We start from the raw sequence: 21,865 nt of genomic DNA, 5'->3' as shown, positions 1-21,865 counted from the left end.
AGTGAAAAACTGCCAGACCTTTGAGCACCTCGGCCTCTGCAGGGTGGCATGGCGCGAGGGGGTGCTTTGGGAAACAGTTGGTGGATTATTCGGTCTGGCCCTGCCTCTACCCCTGGCCACCGCACTGCCTCTTGCAACCTGCCCTGCTGCTGCCCTTGCCTCCCCCTCTGAAGACCTGTCCTCAGTAGGCGTAGCAAACCAGGTGGGGTCAGTCACCTCATTGTCCTGCTGCTCTTCCTCAGAATCCTCGGTGCGCTCCTCCCTCGGACTTAATGCCCTTACTACTACCTCACTGATAGACAACTGTGTCTCATCGTCATCGGCCTCCTCACCCACTGAAAGGTCTTGAGACAGTTGCCGGAAGTCCCCAGCCTCATCCCCCGGACCCCGGGAACTTTCCAATGGTTGGGCATCAGTCACGATAAACTCCTCTGGTGGGAGAGGAACCACTGCTGCCCAATCTGAGCAGGGGCCCGAGAACAGTTCCTGGGAGTCTGCCCGCTCCTCAGAATGTCTCATTTTCATGGAGTGAGGAGGCTTGGAGGAAGGAGGAGCAGCAGCCAGAGGATTCTGAGTTGCAGCAGTGGACGGCGCAGAACTGTGGGTGGACGATAGGTTGCTGGAAGCACTTTCTGCCATCCACGACAGGACCTGCTCACACTGCTCATTTTCTAATAAAGGTCTACCGCGTGGACCCATTAAATGTGCTATGAATGTGGGGACGCCAGAAACGTGCCTCTCTCCTAACCCCGCAGCAGTCGGCTGCGACACACCTGGATCAGGTGCTCGGCCTGTGCCCACACCCGGACTAGGGCCTCCGTGTCCTCGGCCGCGCCCACGTCCTCTAAGCCTACCCCTACACCTCAGCATGCTGTATTACCAGGAATGCAGAAACACAACGCTGTAATTAAATGCGCCGCTTATTGGCCTGTGGTTGGAGGCTGAGTTCGCTTACGGAACGCCAGGAAATAATTTGGCGCACGCCTGCTGTAACACTTAGCTGGCTGCGTATGATTTTGGAGAACTACTACCCCCAGCAGACACGGACCCAGAACACTGAGCACAGTGACAGGCAGGCCAAATAGATTTTTTTCCAATATTTTTTGGAAAAGGACCACTGCGTATATTCAATCTATAATATGTCTTCTCGCCCTGCCTACACAATTCTGTCCCTGCAGTGTGTCACGGAACTGCAGTGTTGCACTGTTATTAACTGCAACAGAGCGGTGATTTCAGAGCCAGGAAATAATTTGGCGCAAGCCTGCTGTAACACTTAGCTGGCTGCGTATTTATTTGGAGAACTACTACCCCCAGCAGACACGGACCCAGAACACTGAGCACAGTGACAGGCAGGCCAAATAGATTTTTTTCCAATATTTTTTAGAAAAGGACCACTGCGTATAGTCAATCTATAATATATGTCTTCTGGCCCTGCCTACACAATTCTGTCCCTGCAGTGTGTCACGGAACTGCAGTGTTGCACTGTTATTAACTGCAACAGACCGGTGATTTCAGAGCCAGGAAATAATTTGGCGCAAGCCTGCTGTAACACTTAGCTGCCTGTGTATGATTTTGGAGAACTACTACCCCCAGCAGACACGGACCCAGAACACTGAGCACAGTGACAGGCAGGCCAAATAGATTTTTTTCCAATATTTTTTTGAAAAGGACCACTGCGTATATTCAATCAATAATATATGTCTTCTGTCCCTGCCTACACACTTCTGTCCCTGGAGTATTACTGCAGGGCGCAAAGCTCTGCACGGCCGATATACCAAAAAAAAAAATGTGCAACACTGCTAAAAGCAGCCTCCACACTACTGCACACGGTTAGATGTGGCCCTAAGAAGGACCGTTGGGGTTCTTGAAGCCTACAATAACTCCTAACGCTCTCCCTGCCTCCACACTTCTGTCCCTGGACTATTACTGCAGGGCGCAATGCTCTGCACGGCCGATATACAAAAAAAAAAAAAAGTGCAACACTGCTAAAAGCAGCCTCCACAGTACAGCACACAGTTAGATGTGGCCCTAAGAAGGACCGTTGGGGTTCTTGAAGCCTACACTAACTCCTAACACTCTCCCTACAGCAGCTCCAACACGATACCACTGTCCCTCAGCTATGTCACAACGCATCTGAGGCGAGCCGCGGGAGGGGCCGATTTTTATACTCGGGTGACACCTGATCTCCCCAGCCACTCACTGCAGGGGGATGGTATAGGGCTTGAACGTCACAGGGGGAAGTTGTAATGCCTTCCCTGTCTTTCAATTGGCCAGAAAAGCGCGCTAACGTCTCAGACATGAAAGTGAAAGTAACCCGAACATCGCGTGGTACTCGTTACAAGTAACGAGCATCCCGAACACGCTAATACTTGAACGAGTATCAAGCTTGGACGAGTACGTTCGCTCATCTCTAGTGACTACCCACTAGTTTTTTTTTCACTGCGAAATTCACAGCTTTTTTTTTCCTGCAGGGGTCTATGGGACTTGTAATGTTAAAATCGCGATCGCTCAAAATCGCGATTTCATGGTAAATTGCGATTTTGCGTGATCACAATTTTAACATTACAAGTCCCATAGACTCCTGCAGAAAAAAAAAAAAACGCTGCGAATTTCGCAGTGAAAAAAAACTGTAGTGGGTAGGCACCCTTAGCCTAGACAGTTAAAAATGTACCAGATTTATCACAGCGGCTCACAATGTATAATAAATTTCACACATATTTAAACACTATTGTCTAACAAAGCACTATCTTTTAGTTGGCTCAGTTTTTTTTTTTTAAAGGAACGTTTATTTAGCCAAAATAGATACATATACAAAAACAGCGGACACCAAAAAGAATGCACATTTTGTTGATACATCACAGTATATGAGAATTGAGAAAAAAGGGGAACAAAAGTAAGAACACTGTGTGTCTCGCATATTCGTGTGCATTTCTCATAAGACATAGTATTTGGCTGTTCATTTTTGCTTTTATTTATCAACTACTCATAATAAAACAAACCCAAACCAGGTTAGGGCTCCAAGCCTCGGAGTCCCAAAACATCAGGAGAGAGAGAACGGTAAGAAAAAGAGAACGGGAGGAACCCCCACCCCCCAGGACATAATAAACAAAGGGACATAAGAAAGATAAGAGAGAACCCCCCCCCCCCCCCCGAAAGAATTTTAACCCTCCCCCCTTAATCCCTTAAACAACTAACCTGCGCGACTCAAAGAAAAAAAAAAAAAGGATTAGCCTAAACAGTAGATCGGTTCAAGCGGGTGTACCTTATTTTATCCCTTCCTAGTATCTAGACAGGCATCTCTACTGCCGTTGCAGGACTGCTCACCCAGCTCCCCAAAATCTTGTCAAACTTCTCAGGACATCCTCTCGCCATATAAGTCAGTTTGTACATTGGAAACACAGAGTTCACCACCTGGATCCATGCGTTTCTGGTCGGCTTACCAGGGTGTTTCCAATTCAACAAAATCACCTTTTTAGCATAGAAAAACAGTAGCTTATATAAGGTGCGGGTTGCCGCTGCCACTGGCAGGTCTCCAACAAGCCCAAAGAGGCACACCCCAGGGTGCATGATCCTCGGGGCCCCCAGGTGAGACCCCATAAATATGAGGACGTCCCCCCATTAGTCTCGCATGACACCGCAGTCCCAAAACATGTGCATGATAGTCCCGTCGGCAATTAAACATCGGGGGCAGGTCGCCGAGGGGAGTAGACCCATTACATGTAGCCTAGATAGGGTGTAGTGTATCCGGTGTAGGAACTTTACCTGGATGAGCCTATCTCTAGCACTAATCAAGGGAGGACCAGAGCTCGCCAATATGTCCTCCCCCTCCCCCTCCAGCAGATCAGGAATGTCGATGATCCATTTTTGGGTGGCTCTCTCTCTTAACGGGGCAAGACACTGCACCAAGTGGGCATAGAAGCTGGACAATGGTCTCACCATGTTGCACATCTGTGCCAATCCCTCCAGCCGAGTCAGGGACAGCGGTATGGACAGGCCCTGAAACTGAGCCCTGATCACATGTCGTAGCTGGTAATATCTGAAATAGGAGTGCTCAGGCAGGTTGTAGACTATCTGCAGCTGAAGAAAGGTGCAGAAGGCGCCCTCCGTGACTATGTCAGATAGTACATTAATACCCTGAGCCCTCCAGAATGCAGACTCTGTAAAGCGCTGCAGGTGCGGCAAGTGTGGATTATCCCACAAAGGAGTATGTGGGGACCATGTGACTTCCACTACAGGGGTCAGCCGCAATGCCTTGTGCCATATTTTAAGTGTTACCAGCATGGGGGCAGGTAAGGGGGCAATAGAAGAGGAGCAGCCACGCATCAGCAGACCCCTCAATCCCAGGGTGGGGTCCACCACCCTGCGCTCCAGTCTGACCGCCTGATTGTAATCCGATGAGGTCAGCCACCACCCAGCATACACCAACTGGCTAGCCAGGTAGTAATAATAAAAATGGGGTAAGGCTAATCCTCCCCAGCTCACCGGGAGGCACAGGGTCTCCAATTTAATCCTGGGGGTAGAGGCTTTCCACAGTGTACGCAGTACAATCCCACGAAGCGTAGCGAAGAATCTGATTGGGACCAGGACAGGGGAGTTATGGAGTACGTACAAAACTTTTGGTAGCAGCTTCATCTTTATCAAATTGACTCTGCCCACCAGAGTGAGCGGGAGAGAGGCCCATCGTGTTGCCATTCCCTCAGCCCATTTCAGGAGGGGAGCTAGGTTAAGGTCAGAGAAGGCAGAAACCCTCACCGACACTCTTATACCCAAGTAGGTTGTCTGAGTTGTCCAGCTCAGTGGAGTGGGCAAAGGGAGCTCAGCCGCTGCAGAGTCTATCGCAATTAAGTGGGTTTTGTCCCAGTTGACCCGAACACCAGAATGCAGGCCAAATATGTCAAAAATGGTGAGTGCAGAGTCAAGCGAAGACTCCGGATCCTGGAGGAAGAGGAGGGTGTCATCAGCGTATAGTGCTATGCGCTCTTCATAGTTGTGAAATTTAAATCCTTTTATTACCGGCGAGGTCTGGACCCGGATTGCAAGTGGCTCTATAGCAAGGGCAAACAGGGCAGGGGACAGGGGGCAACCCTGTCGTGTGCCTCTACTGAGGGGAAACTGGGCCGAAATATGGACATTGGTTTTAATACTGGCCACTGGGGAGTCATATAGGATCTTTACCCATCTTATAAATACTGGCCCAAATCCAAACCGTTGCATCACTGCCCACAAGTACCTCCACTCTACTGAGTCGAAGGCCTTTGCCTGGTCTATAAATACCAGGGTGCGTTTGCCGCAGTTAGAGTGTTCATATGTCAGATGGTCAAAAAGCCGCCTTAGATTCATGTCTGTACTTTTGCCAGGCATGAAGCCAGATTGGTCAGGGTGTATGATCTCTTTAAGAATGGAATTTATGCGCATTGCCAGTATTTTTGCCAGAATTTTAACGTCGTTGTTAAGAAGTGAGATCGGCCTATAGGAACCACAATCTGCAGGATCTTTTCCAGCTTTAGGAATCATGACAATTATGGCCTTGCGCATGGTGTCCGGCAGGGCACCATCTCTCAGAATAGAATTATATAGCGTTAGAAGCCGGGGAGCTAGGAAATCTGCATTCTTTTTATACCATTCCCCAGGGAGTCCATCCAACCCTGGCGATTTCCTATTGGGAAGTGACTTGATAGCGTCCATTACCTCCTCTATACTCAAGTCCCCATCCAAATAAGTGGCACTACTTGGGCTCAGCGCTGGGAAGGGGATATCATCAAGGTAAGCTATTAGCTGTTCATCCGAGCAGCTAAGTTTGGAGGTATAAAGATTACTATAGAAGTGGGCAAACGTTAGATTGATCAGTTTGGGGTCATCCACCAGGGTCCCCGAAGCATCGCGCACCCCCGTGATTGGCGGCAATGTCTGATCCTCCCTAGCCAAATAGGCCAACAGATGACCGTTCTTATCTCCCTGGTCAAAGACCTGGTGACGAGTGTAAAGAAACTTCTTTTTGGTATATTCAGTGAGTAGTAACTTGTATTTCCGCCGTAGGTTATTTAAGTCCAGGTAGGCCTCTGGGGAAGGATCTGCTATGTGTCTGGCCTCCGCCGCAACAAGGCGGCGTTCCAGGTCCAATCGGGCGGCCTGCAGAGATCTTCTATACTCAGCGATGGCGGATGTGAAAGACCCCCTAGTAAAAGCCTTAAAGGCATCCCACACAGTTAGCTCCGAAGCAGTCCCCTCATTGACCTCCCAGTATATCCCTGCTTCCTGCTCAGTGTACTCCTGTACCTCTCCCTGCGCCAGCCACAGAGGGCTGAGTCTCGACAAGGGACGAGAGCTCTCCACACCAAGGTCAAGGACCAGCTGGAGTGGGGAATGGTCCGATATGCCCCTGGGCAGATAGGAAACATCCCGCACCATAGGAAGACAGTCCGGGGAGCCAAAACACAGGTCGATGCGGGAAAAAGCATTATGTGTTAGGGAATGACATGAATAGGCAGTGTCATGCGGGTGTCGCAGGCGCCATATTTCTTGCAGCAAGTAGGAGTCAGCCCATGTCAGCAATCTGGTTGATGCCGAGGCAGCTGGAGTGAAACGGTCCCGCACCGGGTCCAAAATCAGATTGAAGTCCCCCATAAATATTATTGGAGCACGTTCGAGCAAAACCACCTGGGCCATCACATCAGAGAGGATTTTAACATCAGCGGGGGGCGGCAGATAGATATTGATTATTGTGAGGAGCCGGCCATGGAAGGTTCCCTGAAGGATCAAAAACCGACCCCCAGGATCAATGTGGATTTGTCGGAATACAAATTGGGCTGCTTTAGTTACCAGGACGCTGACTCCTCTGGCATAGTTGGAATAAGTAGCGTGGTACGCAGGGCCTATATTGGCTCTCTTAAGAGCCAGTATCTTTGAGCCCTGTAGATGTGTCTCCTGAAGTAGTATGATGTGGGGAGAATGGATTTTTAGAAAATTGAAAGTTAGAGCTCTCTTAAATTTGGAATTCAAACCCCTAACATTCCAGGAGATCAGCTTAAGATGCGTGCTAGCCATTGCTATAGAATTGGACATTGTTTGCGCAGGACACCCGCATAACACCGAAAGAAGAGTCGCGCCAAAAAAAAGTGCAATAAAGTAGACTGGTTATCTTAGATATATGAACCATAACAAAAACCCCTTCCCACCCTACCCATCCCCCCAAACTTAGGACAGGTTTGGATCCCCGAATACCAAACTTTGTGAGGGGCATTAGGCCTGCCCCAGCGAACTAACAGAGAAACTTAAAACAGAGAGGACTGAGAGAACAAATATAGTCACATGGTCCCCCTGCGAAAGAGCATGAGACACAATTGCGTCATGTGGGCTGTATCTCCACAGCTTGCATATACCCGGCTATAACCTGGGATACTGATATGTGGGCTGGTGGCCCAAGGAGGGGGAGCCCCCACCAGGCCATTGGCCATGAGTTGGGGTCCACCAGGGAGGGCCACAGAGAGTAACATTATCAGGCCGCCGGGAAAGTCAGAGGAAAAAAATAGCATAGTTAACAGAATCCACATCACATACCAAAGACGATTTTGTCATAAGTGGCTGGCCCAAAGGGCTAAGGAGGTGGGTAGGGGAGAGGAGGCAAATAGGGGGAAAGGAAGCGAAGGGGAAAGGAAACCAGAGAGGGCAGGGAGCTGTACGGAAGAGGAGGGGAATTTCCTTCAGTTGTTGCCACAGAGTAGGCCAGCCACGGCATCAATTTTGTAATGTCTCACAAACAGGATTCAATTTTGCTCGAGCCAATTTAGGACATCTCCAGGACTCTCGAAGAAATGGGAGCGATTGTCCTTGATCACTTTTAGCCTAGCAGGGTACAACATGGCGTAGACAAGCTGTTTAGCGCGCAGAGCTTTCTTTGCCTCTGTGAACTTTTGCCGCCTCTGCTGCACCTCCAAAGAGAAGTCAGGGAAGATACGGACTGTTTGCCCTCTGACCTTCAGCGGATCTTTCATGCGGTTGAGCGCCAAGACTTTGTCCCTGTCCCTATAGGCCTGTGCTTCTCTCTCTGGCCCACAGAATATAGCCCCAGTGTTGTACTGTAGTGTCTGATGAGCTGCACAGGCTTTCAACAGTCCCAGCTCTGCTGCATCTCTACTGTGCAGGCTGTATGTGTATGGCTTGCTGCTCACAATAAATGGCAGTCCCTGGGAGTAGAGGATGACCCCCTCTCTGGCCTCAGGAGCCTCCCGGACAGCACTCCCGACAGAGGCCCTCAGTGTAGATGGAGCTCCCCACCTCTTCAGCCACCCCCCCTCCTCTCAGTCTGTGGCAGTCTCGGCCCTCCCAGTGCCTGCAGGCAGATCCAGGGCTTTCTCACCTCCCCTCCGGCGCCTCCACCACCTTCTCAGCTGGCCTTCTCTCTCCAGCAGCCGTGCCTCCCCCTCAGCTGCCTCCCGGTAGGAGCTCCCTGCAGTCGTCCGCGGCCGGCCTCCACTTCCGGTCGGCCGTGCTCCCAACTCTAGCCCGGGGATGCGCCCGACGAGGTAGGCCCCGATTCTGTTACTCCAGCTAGAGGCCCGCGGAAGGTGTCGTTCTGCAGCTCCTGCTCCGGTGGTGTCAGCGGTGCGGTTTGCAGCTCCAGGGGTGCTCTCAGGATGGCGAGATCACCTCTGAAAGTCTCCTCCAGCCTGGAGCCCCCGAGATGGCGCCCGTTCCCGCCGCTGGTTAGCCACGCCCCCCTTAGTTGGCTCAGTTTACACCAAATTTTAGCACCAAAATTATGTCAAATTTTTCAAACACATTATTTCTAGCTAGACAGTGCCATTTTTCCACTAAGCCACGCCCTCTTGTCAAATGAGGTGCATTAAGTGTCTTAAACATGTAATAAATGTGGTGCAATACATGTGTACCACTTTTTGGTTCAAATACAGTGAAACATTTATTAGAGAGAGTTCTTCATAGTGATGATCAAAAGATGGCAGCCACAGAGCAACAGAGACACAAGTCCAAGGGGCAGAGCCACAATACGCGACACATGTATTACCTGTCATCTTCATACAGTTGTCCATAAATGTCTGTACTTCTTTCCTGTCAAATAAAGGACATTCGGCGCTGGAGAAAAAAAAAATACATGATGATGGTGATGATGGCCATGATGATGAAGAACACATAATATGATAATGCTTTCCTTGTCCTCTAAGTTTCTGATTGATTTGCTCTACTCTCCCTATAATAACATTAGGGTGGCCAATAGAGAAATGGCAACAAATAAAGTGGCAGCTAGACAGCAAGACACCTTCCCAATGTGTTCCATCTGCTAATAGTAGTGTTAGGGTAAAGTATTAGCTTTAAATTCCAACTGCGAGACGGTGCTCAAAACTGATGTATATTGCGCTAAAGATTTCTGATTACACGAGCTACAGCATTAATAGTAACAATGTGCTTTTGCAAAAGAACCACAATGCTTTAAGTATTGACCACGGTATTTGTCCGGACAATCTACACATTTGTGCTGTTCCTACAAAAATACCTACAAATATATGAAAATAGTCAAAATTATGACACAAATCCTTGTCAGTCAGTGCTTAACCCCTTAAGCACATGGCCTATTTTGGGCTTTAGAACACAACGATATTTGGTGAATTTTCATCTCCATTTTTCAAAAGTCATAACTTTTTTTATTTCTCCATCGACGCGGCCGTACAAGGGCTTCTTTTTTGCATGGCGAACTGTAGTTTTTGATGGTGCCATTTTTGGGTACATAGACTATATTGTAAAACTTTTATTATTTTTTTTATGATCGCAGGGAGAGAAAACGCATCAATTCTGCCATAGATTTTTGAGTTTTTTTTTTTTTTTACAGCGTTAATCATGCAGCATACATGACACAATCCTTTTTTTCTGCGGGCCGATGCGATTACAACGATACCAAAATTCTTACATTTTGTTAGGTTTTTCCACTTTTCTGCAATAAAACCCGTTTTTTGCATTCAAGTCCTGTAACGTTTTTATTTTTCTATGCATAGAGCTTTGTAAGGGCTTATTTTTGCGAGACAAGCTGTAGTTTTTACTGGTACCAGTTTGGGGTACATACAGCTTTTTTGATCCCTTTTATTGCGTTTTTAGGGAGGCAAAACGCTAAAAATTAGCATTTTGCCTCAGTTTTTTTAGCGTTTTTTTTAAACGTTTTTTTTTTTGTGTAGAGTCAAATGCATGTGCAACATATTGTATGCATCGTTCCGGACGCGACAATACCAAATATGTGGGATTTTAATTTTGTTTTACCGTTTTTCATGCTAATATGACAAAAAGCACAAAAAAGGGGTTTTTTAACATTTTTTTTTTTTACATTTTTCTTTTTTGTACATTTCTTTTTACACTGTTTGTGTCCCTCTGGGGGACTTAAGGCACAGCAATGATGATCGCTGTGATAAGGCATGACAGGACTTCTGTCCTGCCAGGGCTTATCACTTATACAGCGATCACAGGCTATGGCAATACAAGATGTCGGTATCTGGCGTCCTGTTGCCATAGCAACCAGACGGGCTTTCTGCAATTATATCGCGAGAGCCCGGCAACTTCACAGAGGGAGCGAGCTCTGTGAATCCGTCCCATGCCGCGATCTACATAGATCGTGGCAGGGAAGGGGTTAACAGCGGGGGTTGCATCTCTGATGCATCTCCGTTGTTGTAGCGGGAAGCTGGCTATGACTGACAGCCGGCTCCCGCTGCGGGATAGCGCGATATCACTTATGATCTCGCGCTATCTCCATGACGTAAGTTTACGCCCTGTTGCAGGAAGTAACCCACTGCCAGCAGATAAACTTACGCCCTGGAGCTGGAAGGGGTTAAGGACTGGGCAGTAGATTTCTTGGTAATCTGTGTCAGAACAGCCTTGTGATTTGCTTCAATGACTTTAAGCAACAGTTGTTCTTCTTCATTATTAGTAAAAAGTCTAAAAATTCATGTTCTTTGAGCACAAACTTGTCGTAGACATAAGAACCTGAAACTGCCCCAAATAAAGGTTTGTTAAAAGGGAAAAATTAGAGGGTATCTTGCTTTGCAGTTAAAAGCTAAGTTCTTTGGGCCACCCTAATAACACATTCCTGGGCTCTGAAGGCCGACAACTAGGCAAAACAAAACAAAAGTGATTTTTGTGTCTAAGTAAAGTTTATTTGTTCCTGTTAGCGTATTGTAAAATATAATGGAAAATAACTTTCATTTTGAAAAAAGTTTGCTTTTGTGATCCAGACATCGATAATTAAAAATTTATGATTTTGAATTTCGAATGGTTCAAGGACATACATTGTGAGAAGAGAACTGATTTACAATCATGAGCCAAAGTCATTATACAATGCAGAGTATGTCCATACAGGTCAAAATTAATCAAAATGTCTGGTTCATTAATCCTTTCCAGTGGGTGACTCTGCACATCTACAGGAGGAGTACAGTTGTGTCAAATTCCTGTTGCAAGTTCAAAAGTATGATCAGTATGGTTGGGAGATACAATGTCCGGAATTTCCTGACAAGCTCACAGAAGTACAGATAGCAGCTTGGAACAATTTTGGTTCAAGGGTTCTTGGGAAATCACAAAGTAGACAACTATGTGAGTTGATGGAAATGATGGTGAAGAAATGCCCCACTATGGGCTGCAGGATGTCGCTCAAGGCTCATATCCTGGATTCTCATTTACATAAATTCAAGCAGAACATGGGAGCATACGCCGAGGAACAAGGAGAAAGGCTCAACCAAGACATGCAACAGTTTGAGCGTTGCTATAAAGGACAATGCAACGAGAATATGAAGGGCGACTACATCTGGGGCTCGTACGTGAAAGTGACCAAGTACAAAATTATCAATTTAAAAAACTGTCATTTTGATTAATTTTGAACTGTATGATCATACTCTGCATTGTATAATGACTGTGGCACATTATTGTAAGCAATTTTCTTTTCTCACTGTGTATGCCCTTGAAACATTGGAAATTTAAAATCATATATTTTTATTTTGATGTCCGCCAACAAAAGCAAAGTTTTTTCGAGATGAAAGTTATTTTTCATTAGATTTTACAATAATCTAACAGGAACAAATAAACTTTTCTTAGACACAAAAATCACGTTGCCTAGTTAATCGTTCTAGTAGAAGTCACCATGCTGCTTCTAACTGTTGGTCACTTCTAACATGTGTTGCAGGTAGCCACAGAATTTACCTTCATGCCCCTTTGTCCACGGGTCTCTGGCTTTCTGCTCTCTCACTATGGTCTCAGTATGAACCTGGACTGGCTGCATTGTGTGCATGTAGGGCACCGCTGGGATGGGAATGACCCCTCAGATCTTAGCAGCTTTTTCTGCTATTGAGGTAACACTGGGACGAGGGCTTCTGTGGACAGGTGGTTTTGAGCACATTACTGTGTGCCAAATCGCTTGCTCAAACCATAGAGAGCAGAAACCATTGATTTCAATGGGTTCCCTCACATTTAGTTTTGGTGCTATATTTCCGTGCTTTACTGTTGTGAACAATTGTGCACCCAAGGCACCATAGGAGTGTATACGGGTGCGCAAATGTGCACCCCATCCGTACACAATTGCGCACTGAAATACTTAATTTTGTGGTGTTAATTGATAACACTGGGGACTAATTAAGCTACTGAGCCTGTTCAATCATCTATATGTGTCCCGCGCCAATGTGAAAGGGCCTGACAGTGTAGGAAAGTACAGTAGAATGTGCAGAGAGCTCTCCCTTTATAGCGCAATTACGTCACGCTATCACAAGCACATCTATGCATACGCTCATCTGCAGGAGCCCTAAAGGTACTTTTACACAGGACAACTGTCTTTAATGTGCTTTCACGTTGGAGTGGCAGTCGATCAGTGAATGGAGGCGTAGCACGCCAGAGATCTCTTTTGGCTGCTTAAATCCATTCACTTTGAACAGGCAGCCATTCAAAGATGAGCTGAAACAAAGCAATTAGTGACTAATTAGCAGTTTCTTGCTTAGTATCCTCTGAGGTCCTGCTTTTACACAGGACAATTATTGGTCAAAATTGCTTGTTTGAGCAGTTCCTTGGCCGATAGTTGGCTCATGTTACAAAAAAAACTAACTTGTAATTGGACAAACCTCATTACCCATCACCCCTCACCTGTATATTAGGATGGGGACAATGAAGTCGGAGTAGTTTGGGTTCAGCTCCGCATCTTCCAGTCTGTGCATCATAGCTGTATAGTCATCCATCCACTCCACCTTCTCACCGATGGGGATGAAGTTTCCTGGAAAAAGCCAGATATATTCACACTGTATATTAATAATCAGCAGTCTATTAAAGGGGAAGTCTAGACACATTGGGGTTACCCATGAGTAGCCCGGTGACCTTTGGTTTCACTGTTGTGGCCTCTGTAACCAGCTGCCATGACAGTACAGTAATGAAGAATGCAAAACATAACAAATTACATGATTTCTGGCAAACCAGGTGAGAACCGACCAGCCAGCTAATAAATAAGAGCACTAAATACATTCTTTAACTGGAAGCTGGATGGTCATGGGTTCTTTATCTTCACAGAACCCACATATACATATTAGTATACCACACCTCTGAGGGTCCACCCCTTGAAGAAGCTTAAGAAAATTAGTGTAAATCAACTCTAACATTTAATTTCTCAGTTTCTATGTGTTAATATCAGACCCTGACCCAATCAACTATTGTCAAGGACCTGACTTAAGCAGTGGCACGTTATACTAGGGTAGTTTGGGTGACCTTATGGGTTTCAATGTTCCCAGGGGGCCATGGCTTTCCAAACTGATGTAAAATCATTATGTCTCGTGCATAGTCTGCTCTTCCCCCATCTCCTGCACATACTGTGCTGAGAGCAGGAGAGGGAGCAGCGAGCTATGCACAGAGCACGCTGTAATGAGGCTGCAATATCTGGGATACAGCTTCATCTGTGTGAGTGACCAGATTTATACCTGCTTGGCCTTTCACTGTGGAATGGGTCTTGTTTCCTCTTACAATTATGGGTCCTAGTCTCCCCCACCTTTTTCCTCTGTTATTCCCTATTCTGTCTATTACGGGGGTTACTTGGTACATGTTCTCTCTAAGGAGAGTTGAGGGGGTTCTAGCAGTGCTTCCTGGGTAGTCTGTTGTGGTGGGCGTTCTATATAAACTCTGTGCTGATAAAGGAAGGCCCGTTTTCTGCTGTGATTGTTTCACCACATGCACAGCATGGATCTCTCTCATCAGGCCTTGCTGGCAGTTGTGTGGCATAGATTGTAACAGGAGGGGACTGCTTAGCTGCAACTTCTTCTTTGGATGCAGCTGGCACTGTCAGCGAAGCTAAATGGCACTCAGCGCCACTCTTCCTGATAATCCCACTCTCGTCCATCACGACCCTCTCCCTCCACTACCCATCATGCCCGCTCTGAGACTGCGATCACTCCAGCAAGCATTTTGGCGAGAGTCTGAGCTAGCAGTGCATACAGCATGCAGTCCCTTGGTACCCCTTTCCCCTGGTATATTGGGTACCTCCGGTTTACGATGTGCTAGGCCATGTGTGGCTGCAGTAATGGCTTCCTATACCTCTGGCTGCAACAAGCACCTCTACCATGGTGTGCGCCCCCTCACTGCAGCAGGTATTTGTGAATGGGATGCCATTGCCCTCCAAGGGATTCAGCATAGTGTGCGATGGCGTCCTTTGCGTCCCATGTGCTACCCATGGGTCTAGGCCTGCTTACAATGCAATGTTTGGCCCCCAGGGTGAGTATTTAGTTGAGGACCCCTAGGATTTGCCTCTACGTGAGCAAGTAATCTTGCTCACACCCCTAGTCCTGGGGACGGTTTGAGGTGAGTTAAGCGCTGCCTTTTTTTGTTAGATAGGGCTCCAGACTCAGCAAAATTGATTTCAAAAACTTCTCAGCACTCCTAGGAGTTCATCTCATCATCACAGGTCCGAGAAACCATCAATGAAGCTAGGAAGCAGCGATCCCATCGGGACAGTAGTCCTCTTCATTAATTTCTTCGGACATTTCCTCACACAGCTGTATGGATGATTTTTCCAACTTCGCCAGCCCTCCTTTCTGGAGATGGAAGTCTCATTGCCATGGTGGCTCCTCCACCTTGATGCACCTGCACCCGATGGACCCAGTTCCTGCTCATCCATCATTTGTCTCACCCGCACAGTGGATCGGTGAATGATGATATCAGCAAGGACTTAGTATCAGTCGACTATATATCATTTGATTGAGTGATTCAGGATGGTCTGGAACGTAGATGCATTAATGGTAAAGTCAGATATTGAGTCAGCATTTCGACATTTATCTGACTGTTTCGACCTCCTTGGTTGTCAGTTGGATGGGTTCATTTTGTTACAGATAAATTCACTGTTCTTTTGTCAGTGAGTAAAACAGAAGGCCCACCGATGGCGTTTTCCTTTTTGGGTATTGAAATCGACTCTGTCAAAATGTTTTTTCGTCTTCCTATCGCGAAAGTGGCTAAGCTTCAGGACAAACTCAACAACTTTTTTGCCACCAAGAAAGTGCAACTCCTTCAGGTACAGTCTTTACGTGGACTATTGGTATTTGCATTCATGGTTAAGCTAATGGGCAGGGTTTTTCGTAGGCGTTTATTGTTGGTGATGATAGGTGTTTCTGTTCCCTCCCATTACATGCAGGTTTCTAAGAACATTAAGGTGGACTTATGAGCTTGGCAGATTTTTCTGTGGGACTACAACGGCAGGACATACTGGCGATCTGGAGAGTCCAGAGCCCGCAGCTTTGCCTTTTCACAAATGCTTTCAGTTCAGTGGGTTTCAGTGTACTTATTGGATCAGCTTGAGGCGTGGATTCCTAGCCTGATTCTTGGCATGCTAAGGGTTAGTGTGTGAACCTTGTCCTTGAGTTGTTCACCCAGTTATGGGGTCATCTTCTGTCCAATCAGTCAGTGCTTTTCTTATCCAATAATATGGGAGCAGTGCAAACCATCAATAATTTGACTTCTTACTCTGTGCCTGTCATTACTTTCCTGAGGAGGCTGATCCTGCTCTGTCTACAGAACAACATCCAGTGCAAGGTGTGTAATGTACCTGGGGTTTGCTGATGTGCTGTCCCTTTTTTAATGGCATGTTTTTGGCAGCCTCTGCCCCCAGCCAGACCAGGAAAGGACACCTTGTCTCGACATCTTGCAGCTTATGATGTGAGCCAGCTGCTCCCCTAGTCCAGTCTTCCTTGGCAACATTGACTTGGAGTGCTCATGGACAGGTGTTGAGGAAATAGTTTTAAGTGGTTGGTTCACTGACATTGTCTAATGATTGCTCTATTTGACATGCCATGACATTGGACTACTAGAATAGCTTACAGGTGCAGGGTGTTTCCGGGTTGGTGGTTCAGTGTCGGTTAGCAGAGTTATCCTTTTTTCTGAAACTCCAGTGTTGGGTGGGTGTTACAAAGTATTTTCTGTTTACTCAAATTATTAAATTATGAATGAAAGAATTGGTTCGCTGTAAGTCTAGGCACCCTGAGTCTTTTGTGATTTTGTTAAAGTTTATAGCCGCCCACACAACAAATAAATAGGGAAGTGGGAAGAAAAACAGTTAACAGCAAACAAGAGAGGGTAATTAACAGGGGTATGGGAGAAGCTATAAAAGGGCAGGGGAAGAGAAAACTAAGAAATCCCACCCTTCTGCCCTATGGATGTTTTATTTCTAGGGGATAGAATGGTTAATAATAATAAGTGAAGAATAGTTGGTGGAAGAGTTATTAGCATTGTCATGGCAGCGGTGGGTAGGGGGGTCCTTGGACTCAGTTATAAAATTGGTTTGGGGGGGATTCAGGGTGTGGATAGCCACCTTTCCCCCTATTGATGATTTGGGTTGGGTCTGTCACCTCTTGGCTCTGACAGGGGGGAGTCCTTGCAGAGATGGTGAACCGTCTAACCTTATAAAGGCTAGCGGTGTCTCCAAATCAGTTGCAGTGCAGCTGGAGGCAATTGGGATATTGCCCTGTAAATAGTAAGGTGACAGATTTTGGGGCTTCAAGGACCTCCCCTCTTTCGGTGAATGGTGAATATTAATGGTTAAATTAAGTTAATTTATGTAAATTTGTTTGAAATAAAATGGCTGCTGTGGCCAAATTATCCAAAAGTAATACCTGTTTGTCATTATTCAGGACATTGTGGGTGTGGAGTGTGGAATGAGCTCACAAGGCTACAGCTGGGAATGATTCTGATATACTCAGGTTAGGGGAATTATTACTGTGCGAGGTCACAAAGTAAGACACTATTACTGTGAAGCACAAAGGAGATATTATTGCCTGTCATTTGTACTTTAAGGGAATTATTCATGTTTGGTGGGCACTATTACTATGGGAAGGCACAAGTGGAGTATTGGCATAGAAGTGAGATGGGAGAGTGCAGATACAAGTAGAGAAGACCAAAACAGCGGTGTAGGTGCAGGAAAGGTATGCCACTGAGTATAGTTACTGTGTGTGCAGCGGTAGGGGCACTTTGTGCGAACAGCTCGGGTCCTGTGGTCTACATAATCTGCCACTGGCCTCAAGTTACAAAACAGGATCATTCAGATCTACAAAATCATAGCATACAGACACTGTAAGCATCATGCATAATAGAAAAAAAAATATGTCTGACCCTACTCCCCTGAGAATCACATTTGTGAAGCCTAACACAATAACAAAGGGCCAGCCGGCTGATATTTTTCTTTCCACAAAATGGCTAACTGTAATTTATGAAACTGTTTGCCTTTTAGTTTCACAGAGGAAAAACATTGAAGTAGCACATGAACCACAGAAGTGATATTCAGCAAAGTGCCTATTAGTTATTTACAGCTCACTTCTCACCCACCTTCTAGGTCAGAGTCCTGCATCACCCACATCTGCAGTATTTCTCTAGATGCTATGGCAATTGGGGATTACTTGCCTGGGATCTCCTGCTTACTTCCCCCTGACCAGGGATGGCAGCACCGCAATGATGTCCAGAAACACCAAAGTAAAGTCCCAATGCTGGTTCGTCCAGCGTTTATTTCACATCAGCACAGCAAAGGTATTCAGCATACAAATACAGTCCAGCATATCACAGACAACTTCCCACTGTTGTCTGTCACAGTGCACACAGCAACGCCTACCGCTTCTCTCAGCGTATCTTCTAGGAAGGTGACTTCACCCCAACAGTCCGTTCTGTGCTTCCAGGTCCCTCACAGACCTGAGCCAGGTCTACATAGAACTCAGAGCCTCACGCCCTACAATCCTCAATGGACCAAAGTTCCACAGGCTTCAAAGGACACTGAGCTTGTGAGGGAGTTGAAATTTAACCTGAGTAGTCGTACCCTTACAGGTGCAGGGTAACTAAACCAGACTGCGCTCAGAGGCCCCGCACACTCCACTCCTGCTACTGCATTACCACAATGCATACACATATCTCATTGTTTGCTACATTTACCTTGTGTCCCCTGGCAATCTTTGTAGATAAACAACTAAAGATACCTTTATACAGGATGACCATAAAATAAATAATCCCTCAAAGCAGGAAATGCAAACGATAGTTGTTTTATGTTAACTTGGCCGTCAACAGGTTGACGAGAGATAACTTGCTGACTAGTCACTAGCCATTTCACTTTAGCTCAACTAAAAAATAGTTATTGGTTGATCAAAAGTCATCTGGTGTAAAGTCACAGTCATTCGTATTTGAGTGACTTGTAAATAATTTTGCTTGGAGATCCCCTCTAAAAACAATATGTTGACAAAAAAACAAGCAAAACAAACATTCAGTGTAAAAGCAAATAAACGACTTGCATTTGCACACTTCAATTACTTTTCTGAACGACTATCTGAACGATTGTTGTTCCATGTAAACCCTCCCTACTGTGCAGATTGGTCATACAAGACAGCATACAACAGGATGTTACATGGGAATAGATGAACTGTTCTACCTTATAAATCTAATGTTTGTTGCTCTCACTTACCCAATTGGGCATAAATTTCCGCTCTCTGAAAGCTGTTCATGGTGTTATACCCTCTGTTGTCCACAATAGTGATGTTCTCAGTGAGGTTGTAGGCTTCCCTCACCAAGGTCCTGCCTCCGCTTGCTCTTTCTTCAGCTTCAGCATATGGTATAAGTATATCACTGTCTTCCAGCACGTACTTACAGGAGTTTATGAAGGCAGATTTCCCATGACCGGTATAACCAAAGAGCTGTAAGAGAACCCTGGAGTATCCTTGATTAACACGACCTGTGAAACTTGAATGCTGCTGAATAATATGGAAGAAACAGTGATTACCACGAGGCCCATCATCCAGGCTAAATCTGAGGATCTTCTTTCTGATCTGGTTGGGCTCCATCTCTCATAGACTGTTCCTTCTTCTCTGTGTCTTCTATCTGTATGAGATACCACCGTTTGATCCTCTTTTTTAGTCTTACATTGATGGATATTATCAGTTTAATTTTGGGCATCAGATAACTTCCTGGAAGCTGAGCTTTGGTTTCTAAGAAATTACTTTGAACCTGAATGTCAATGCTACACCTACCACTGAGGTTTTTGCTAAAGAAAGCAAATGTATAAAAAAAGCTTTACTCACCGGTTTGATCCCTTTGAAGTCCTCCCTTTTTGGCTGTGTTCATATGGCCATTCATTGGCTGAAGGATTTGGGTGTATACAGGCAAATAACCACAGCTGTCATGTAAGCAAAGACCAGTCGGAGTTACCAAGGCAATGGTGCTGAACCAGTGGGGGATAGATTGGGGATGACCAAGGCATTGGTGCTGAACCGGAGAGTTAAAGAATGGGGAAGACCGAGGTAATGGTGATTAAGCAGTTGGGGATAGAATGGATGAAATCAGCTTTTTTTAAAATTCATTTTCACTGAAAGAAATCGAAACTGCAAGAAGTTGCTGATTTGACCCAATAATCCCTCATATACCCTAATGGGAGGAGTTTGCTAATACAAGAAATAAAATTAAAGGAAGATTAAGTGACCAGAAAATATAGAACAAGCTGCGCCCCAAACATATAGAATAGAAATGTACTCACTTCTGAGAGGGGAGCTGGTACCCATGGAAACTGAGCAACAAAACTCCCCCCTCGAAATCTAGGATAACCTTAAATAATGGTGCTGTAAATCCAACTTCCTCCAGGATCAAATCAGGTCCGTAGAAGATCCAATTGGTATAGAAACAGATTTATTGCACAAACAAAGGGACTCTCCCACTGGAGAGTCAGCAAGACATATATACAACGCGTTTCGGCAAATAGAGCCTTTTTCAAGTACAAGTTTTTACACATACAAGCAGAATTTAAATTAAAAAAAACAAATACACATACCATATTGTACACTCCCATCAATAGCCCTCCAGTGGTGGGCGCCATTGTGCTGACATGAAAGGAGGAGGGGGAAGGGGTCACATGATCATCCATGGTGCACGTGACAGTGTGACCACTGCTGAATCCTCAAGGAGGTGTGGAACACCCTCCGATGGCCACTGCCATTGAGCTGATGTAGGAGGGAGGGGGAGAATCACATGACCGTCTGCGGTACACGTGATAACGTGCCTGCTGCCAGTTACTAAAGGGAGGCTTGGAATGCAAGCATGTGTTCCAATTGGCATCACATGACTCTCTCTCACCACATCTTGAAAAATGAAACTTTATAGCTGTGTAACCATTGAAAATTAAAAAATAGCTGCAAATATTTCATTAAAAATATACATGTAGGATTTGAAATATGTACTAAAACTAAAAAGATGGTGGGAGAAAGGAAAAAAAAGAGAAATTTTGAAAAGGGGCTTAAAAGCACTTATCGTTATTGACATTAATTACTGGAATATCATACATTAAAAGACATATTCAATCTGCATACTTATGCCATCTCTTAGACTGGTATGGTACAATCTGTGTTAAAAGTAAATACCTAAATGTAGGAGTGGAGGGTGGGGCGGAGAGAAAAAAAATAGTGAAATGGTACAATATATGTTTAAAGTTAATACCTAAATGTGGGAGGGAGGGGAGGAGAAGGAGAAAAAAATATATGTTACTAGCTTACCCGTCGCGCATTGCTGCGAAGACAGACATTCATTCATTTTTATGTATCTAGATAACAACCAATCACAGTGCAGCTTTCATGTTACCTCAGTGGTATAATATATAACAACCAATCGCAGCGTAGCTTACATGTTACCTCAGCTTTATAATAGATAACACCCAATCACAGCGCAGCTTTCATGTTACCTCAGCAGTTTAAAATATAACAACCAATCACAGCGCAGCTTTCATTTTACCTCAGCAGTAAGAGAAATAACAACCAATCACAGCGTAACTTTTATTCTGCCTGAGCAATATAAAAAATAGCAACCAATCACAGCGCAACATTCATTTTACCTCAGCAGTACAATATATAGCAACCAATCACAGCACAGCTTTCATGTAACCTCAGTAATATAAGAAGTAGCATCCAATCACAGCACAGCTTTCATGTTGCCTCAGCAGTATAAGAAATAGCAACCAATTACAGCACAGCTTTCATTTTACCTCAGCATTCTCAATATGCAGCAATTGTCTTGCGAAACGTTCGGCGGATGCATCATTTTCTGGTTGAAAGCGCATCCCGTTGCTCGTAATGCCTTTTGCTTTTGTGATGGAAATCAAATGATCTTTGTCTGGGGGCATAACTGTCGACGATGCTCGCACGCGCGCCACCTATCGTAGGATAGTTGTACTATGCCAGTAATCTTCCCAGGAGTGTACTCAACAACTTCCCAAAGTTTCATTGTGATTGGATCAATGGTGTAGTAATGCATAAAGGATAGACAGACAGACATACATTCGTTTTTAAATATATAGATGACATCAGGAAGTGAGAGAATTAGATTCCGTACGTAAAATGTGGACGCTACTTCT

At 45.5% G+C, this 21,865-nt stretch overlaps 1 protein-coding gene across 3 annotated transcripts in view; it reads right to left on the bottom strand.

Moving 5' to 3' along the window:
* Window positions 1–19,475, bottom strand: part of LOC136577702 (regulator of nonsense transcripts 3A-like) — a 41,043-nt gene extending 21,568 nt beyond the window's left edge. Inside the window, exons 1-3 of one of the 3 annotated variants that reach the window (XM_066577619.1) lie at window positions 18,938–19,475; window positions 13,117–13,243; window positions 9,023–9,090 (exon numbers count right to left, since the gene is read on the bottom strand). In XM_066577619.1, the coding sequence (XP_066433716.1) occupies window positions 9,023–9,090; window positions 13,117–13,243; window positions 18,938–19,313 (571 nt within the window). In that variant the 5' untranslated portion in view covers window positions 19,314–19,475. Of the gene's footprint in view, window positions 1–9,022; window positions 9,091–13,116; window positions 13,244–17,820; window positions 18,042–18,937 lie in introns of those variants that run through there. The other 2 variants (XM_066577620.1, XM_066577621.1) reach the window with 2 other exon arrangements.
* Window positions 19,476–21,865: the final 2,390 nt, after the last annotated feature.

This window comes from Eleutherodactylus coqui, chromosome 8 (assembly GCF_035609145.1).
Source record: "Eleutherodactylus coqui strain aEleCoq1 chromosome 8, aEleCoq1.hap1, whole genome shotgun sequence".
Classification (NCBI taxonomy): domain Eukaryota; kingdom Metazoa; phylum Chordata; class Amphibia; order Anura; family Eleutherodactylidae; genus Eleutherodactylus; species Eleutherodactylus coqui.
Note: the sequence above shows the minus strand (reverse complement) of the source record. Positions and strands in the feature narration are given on the sequence as shown.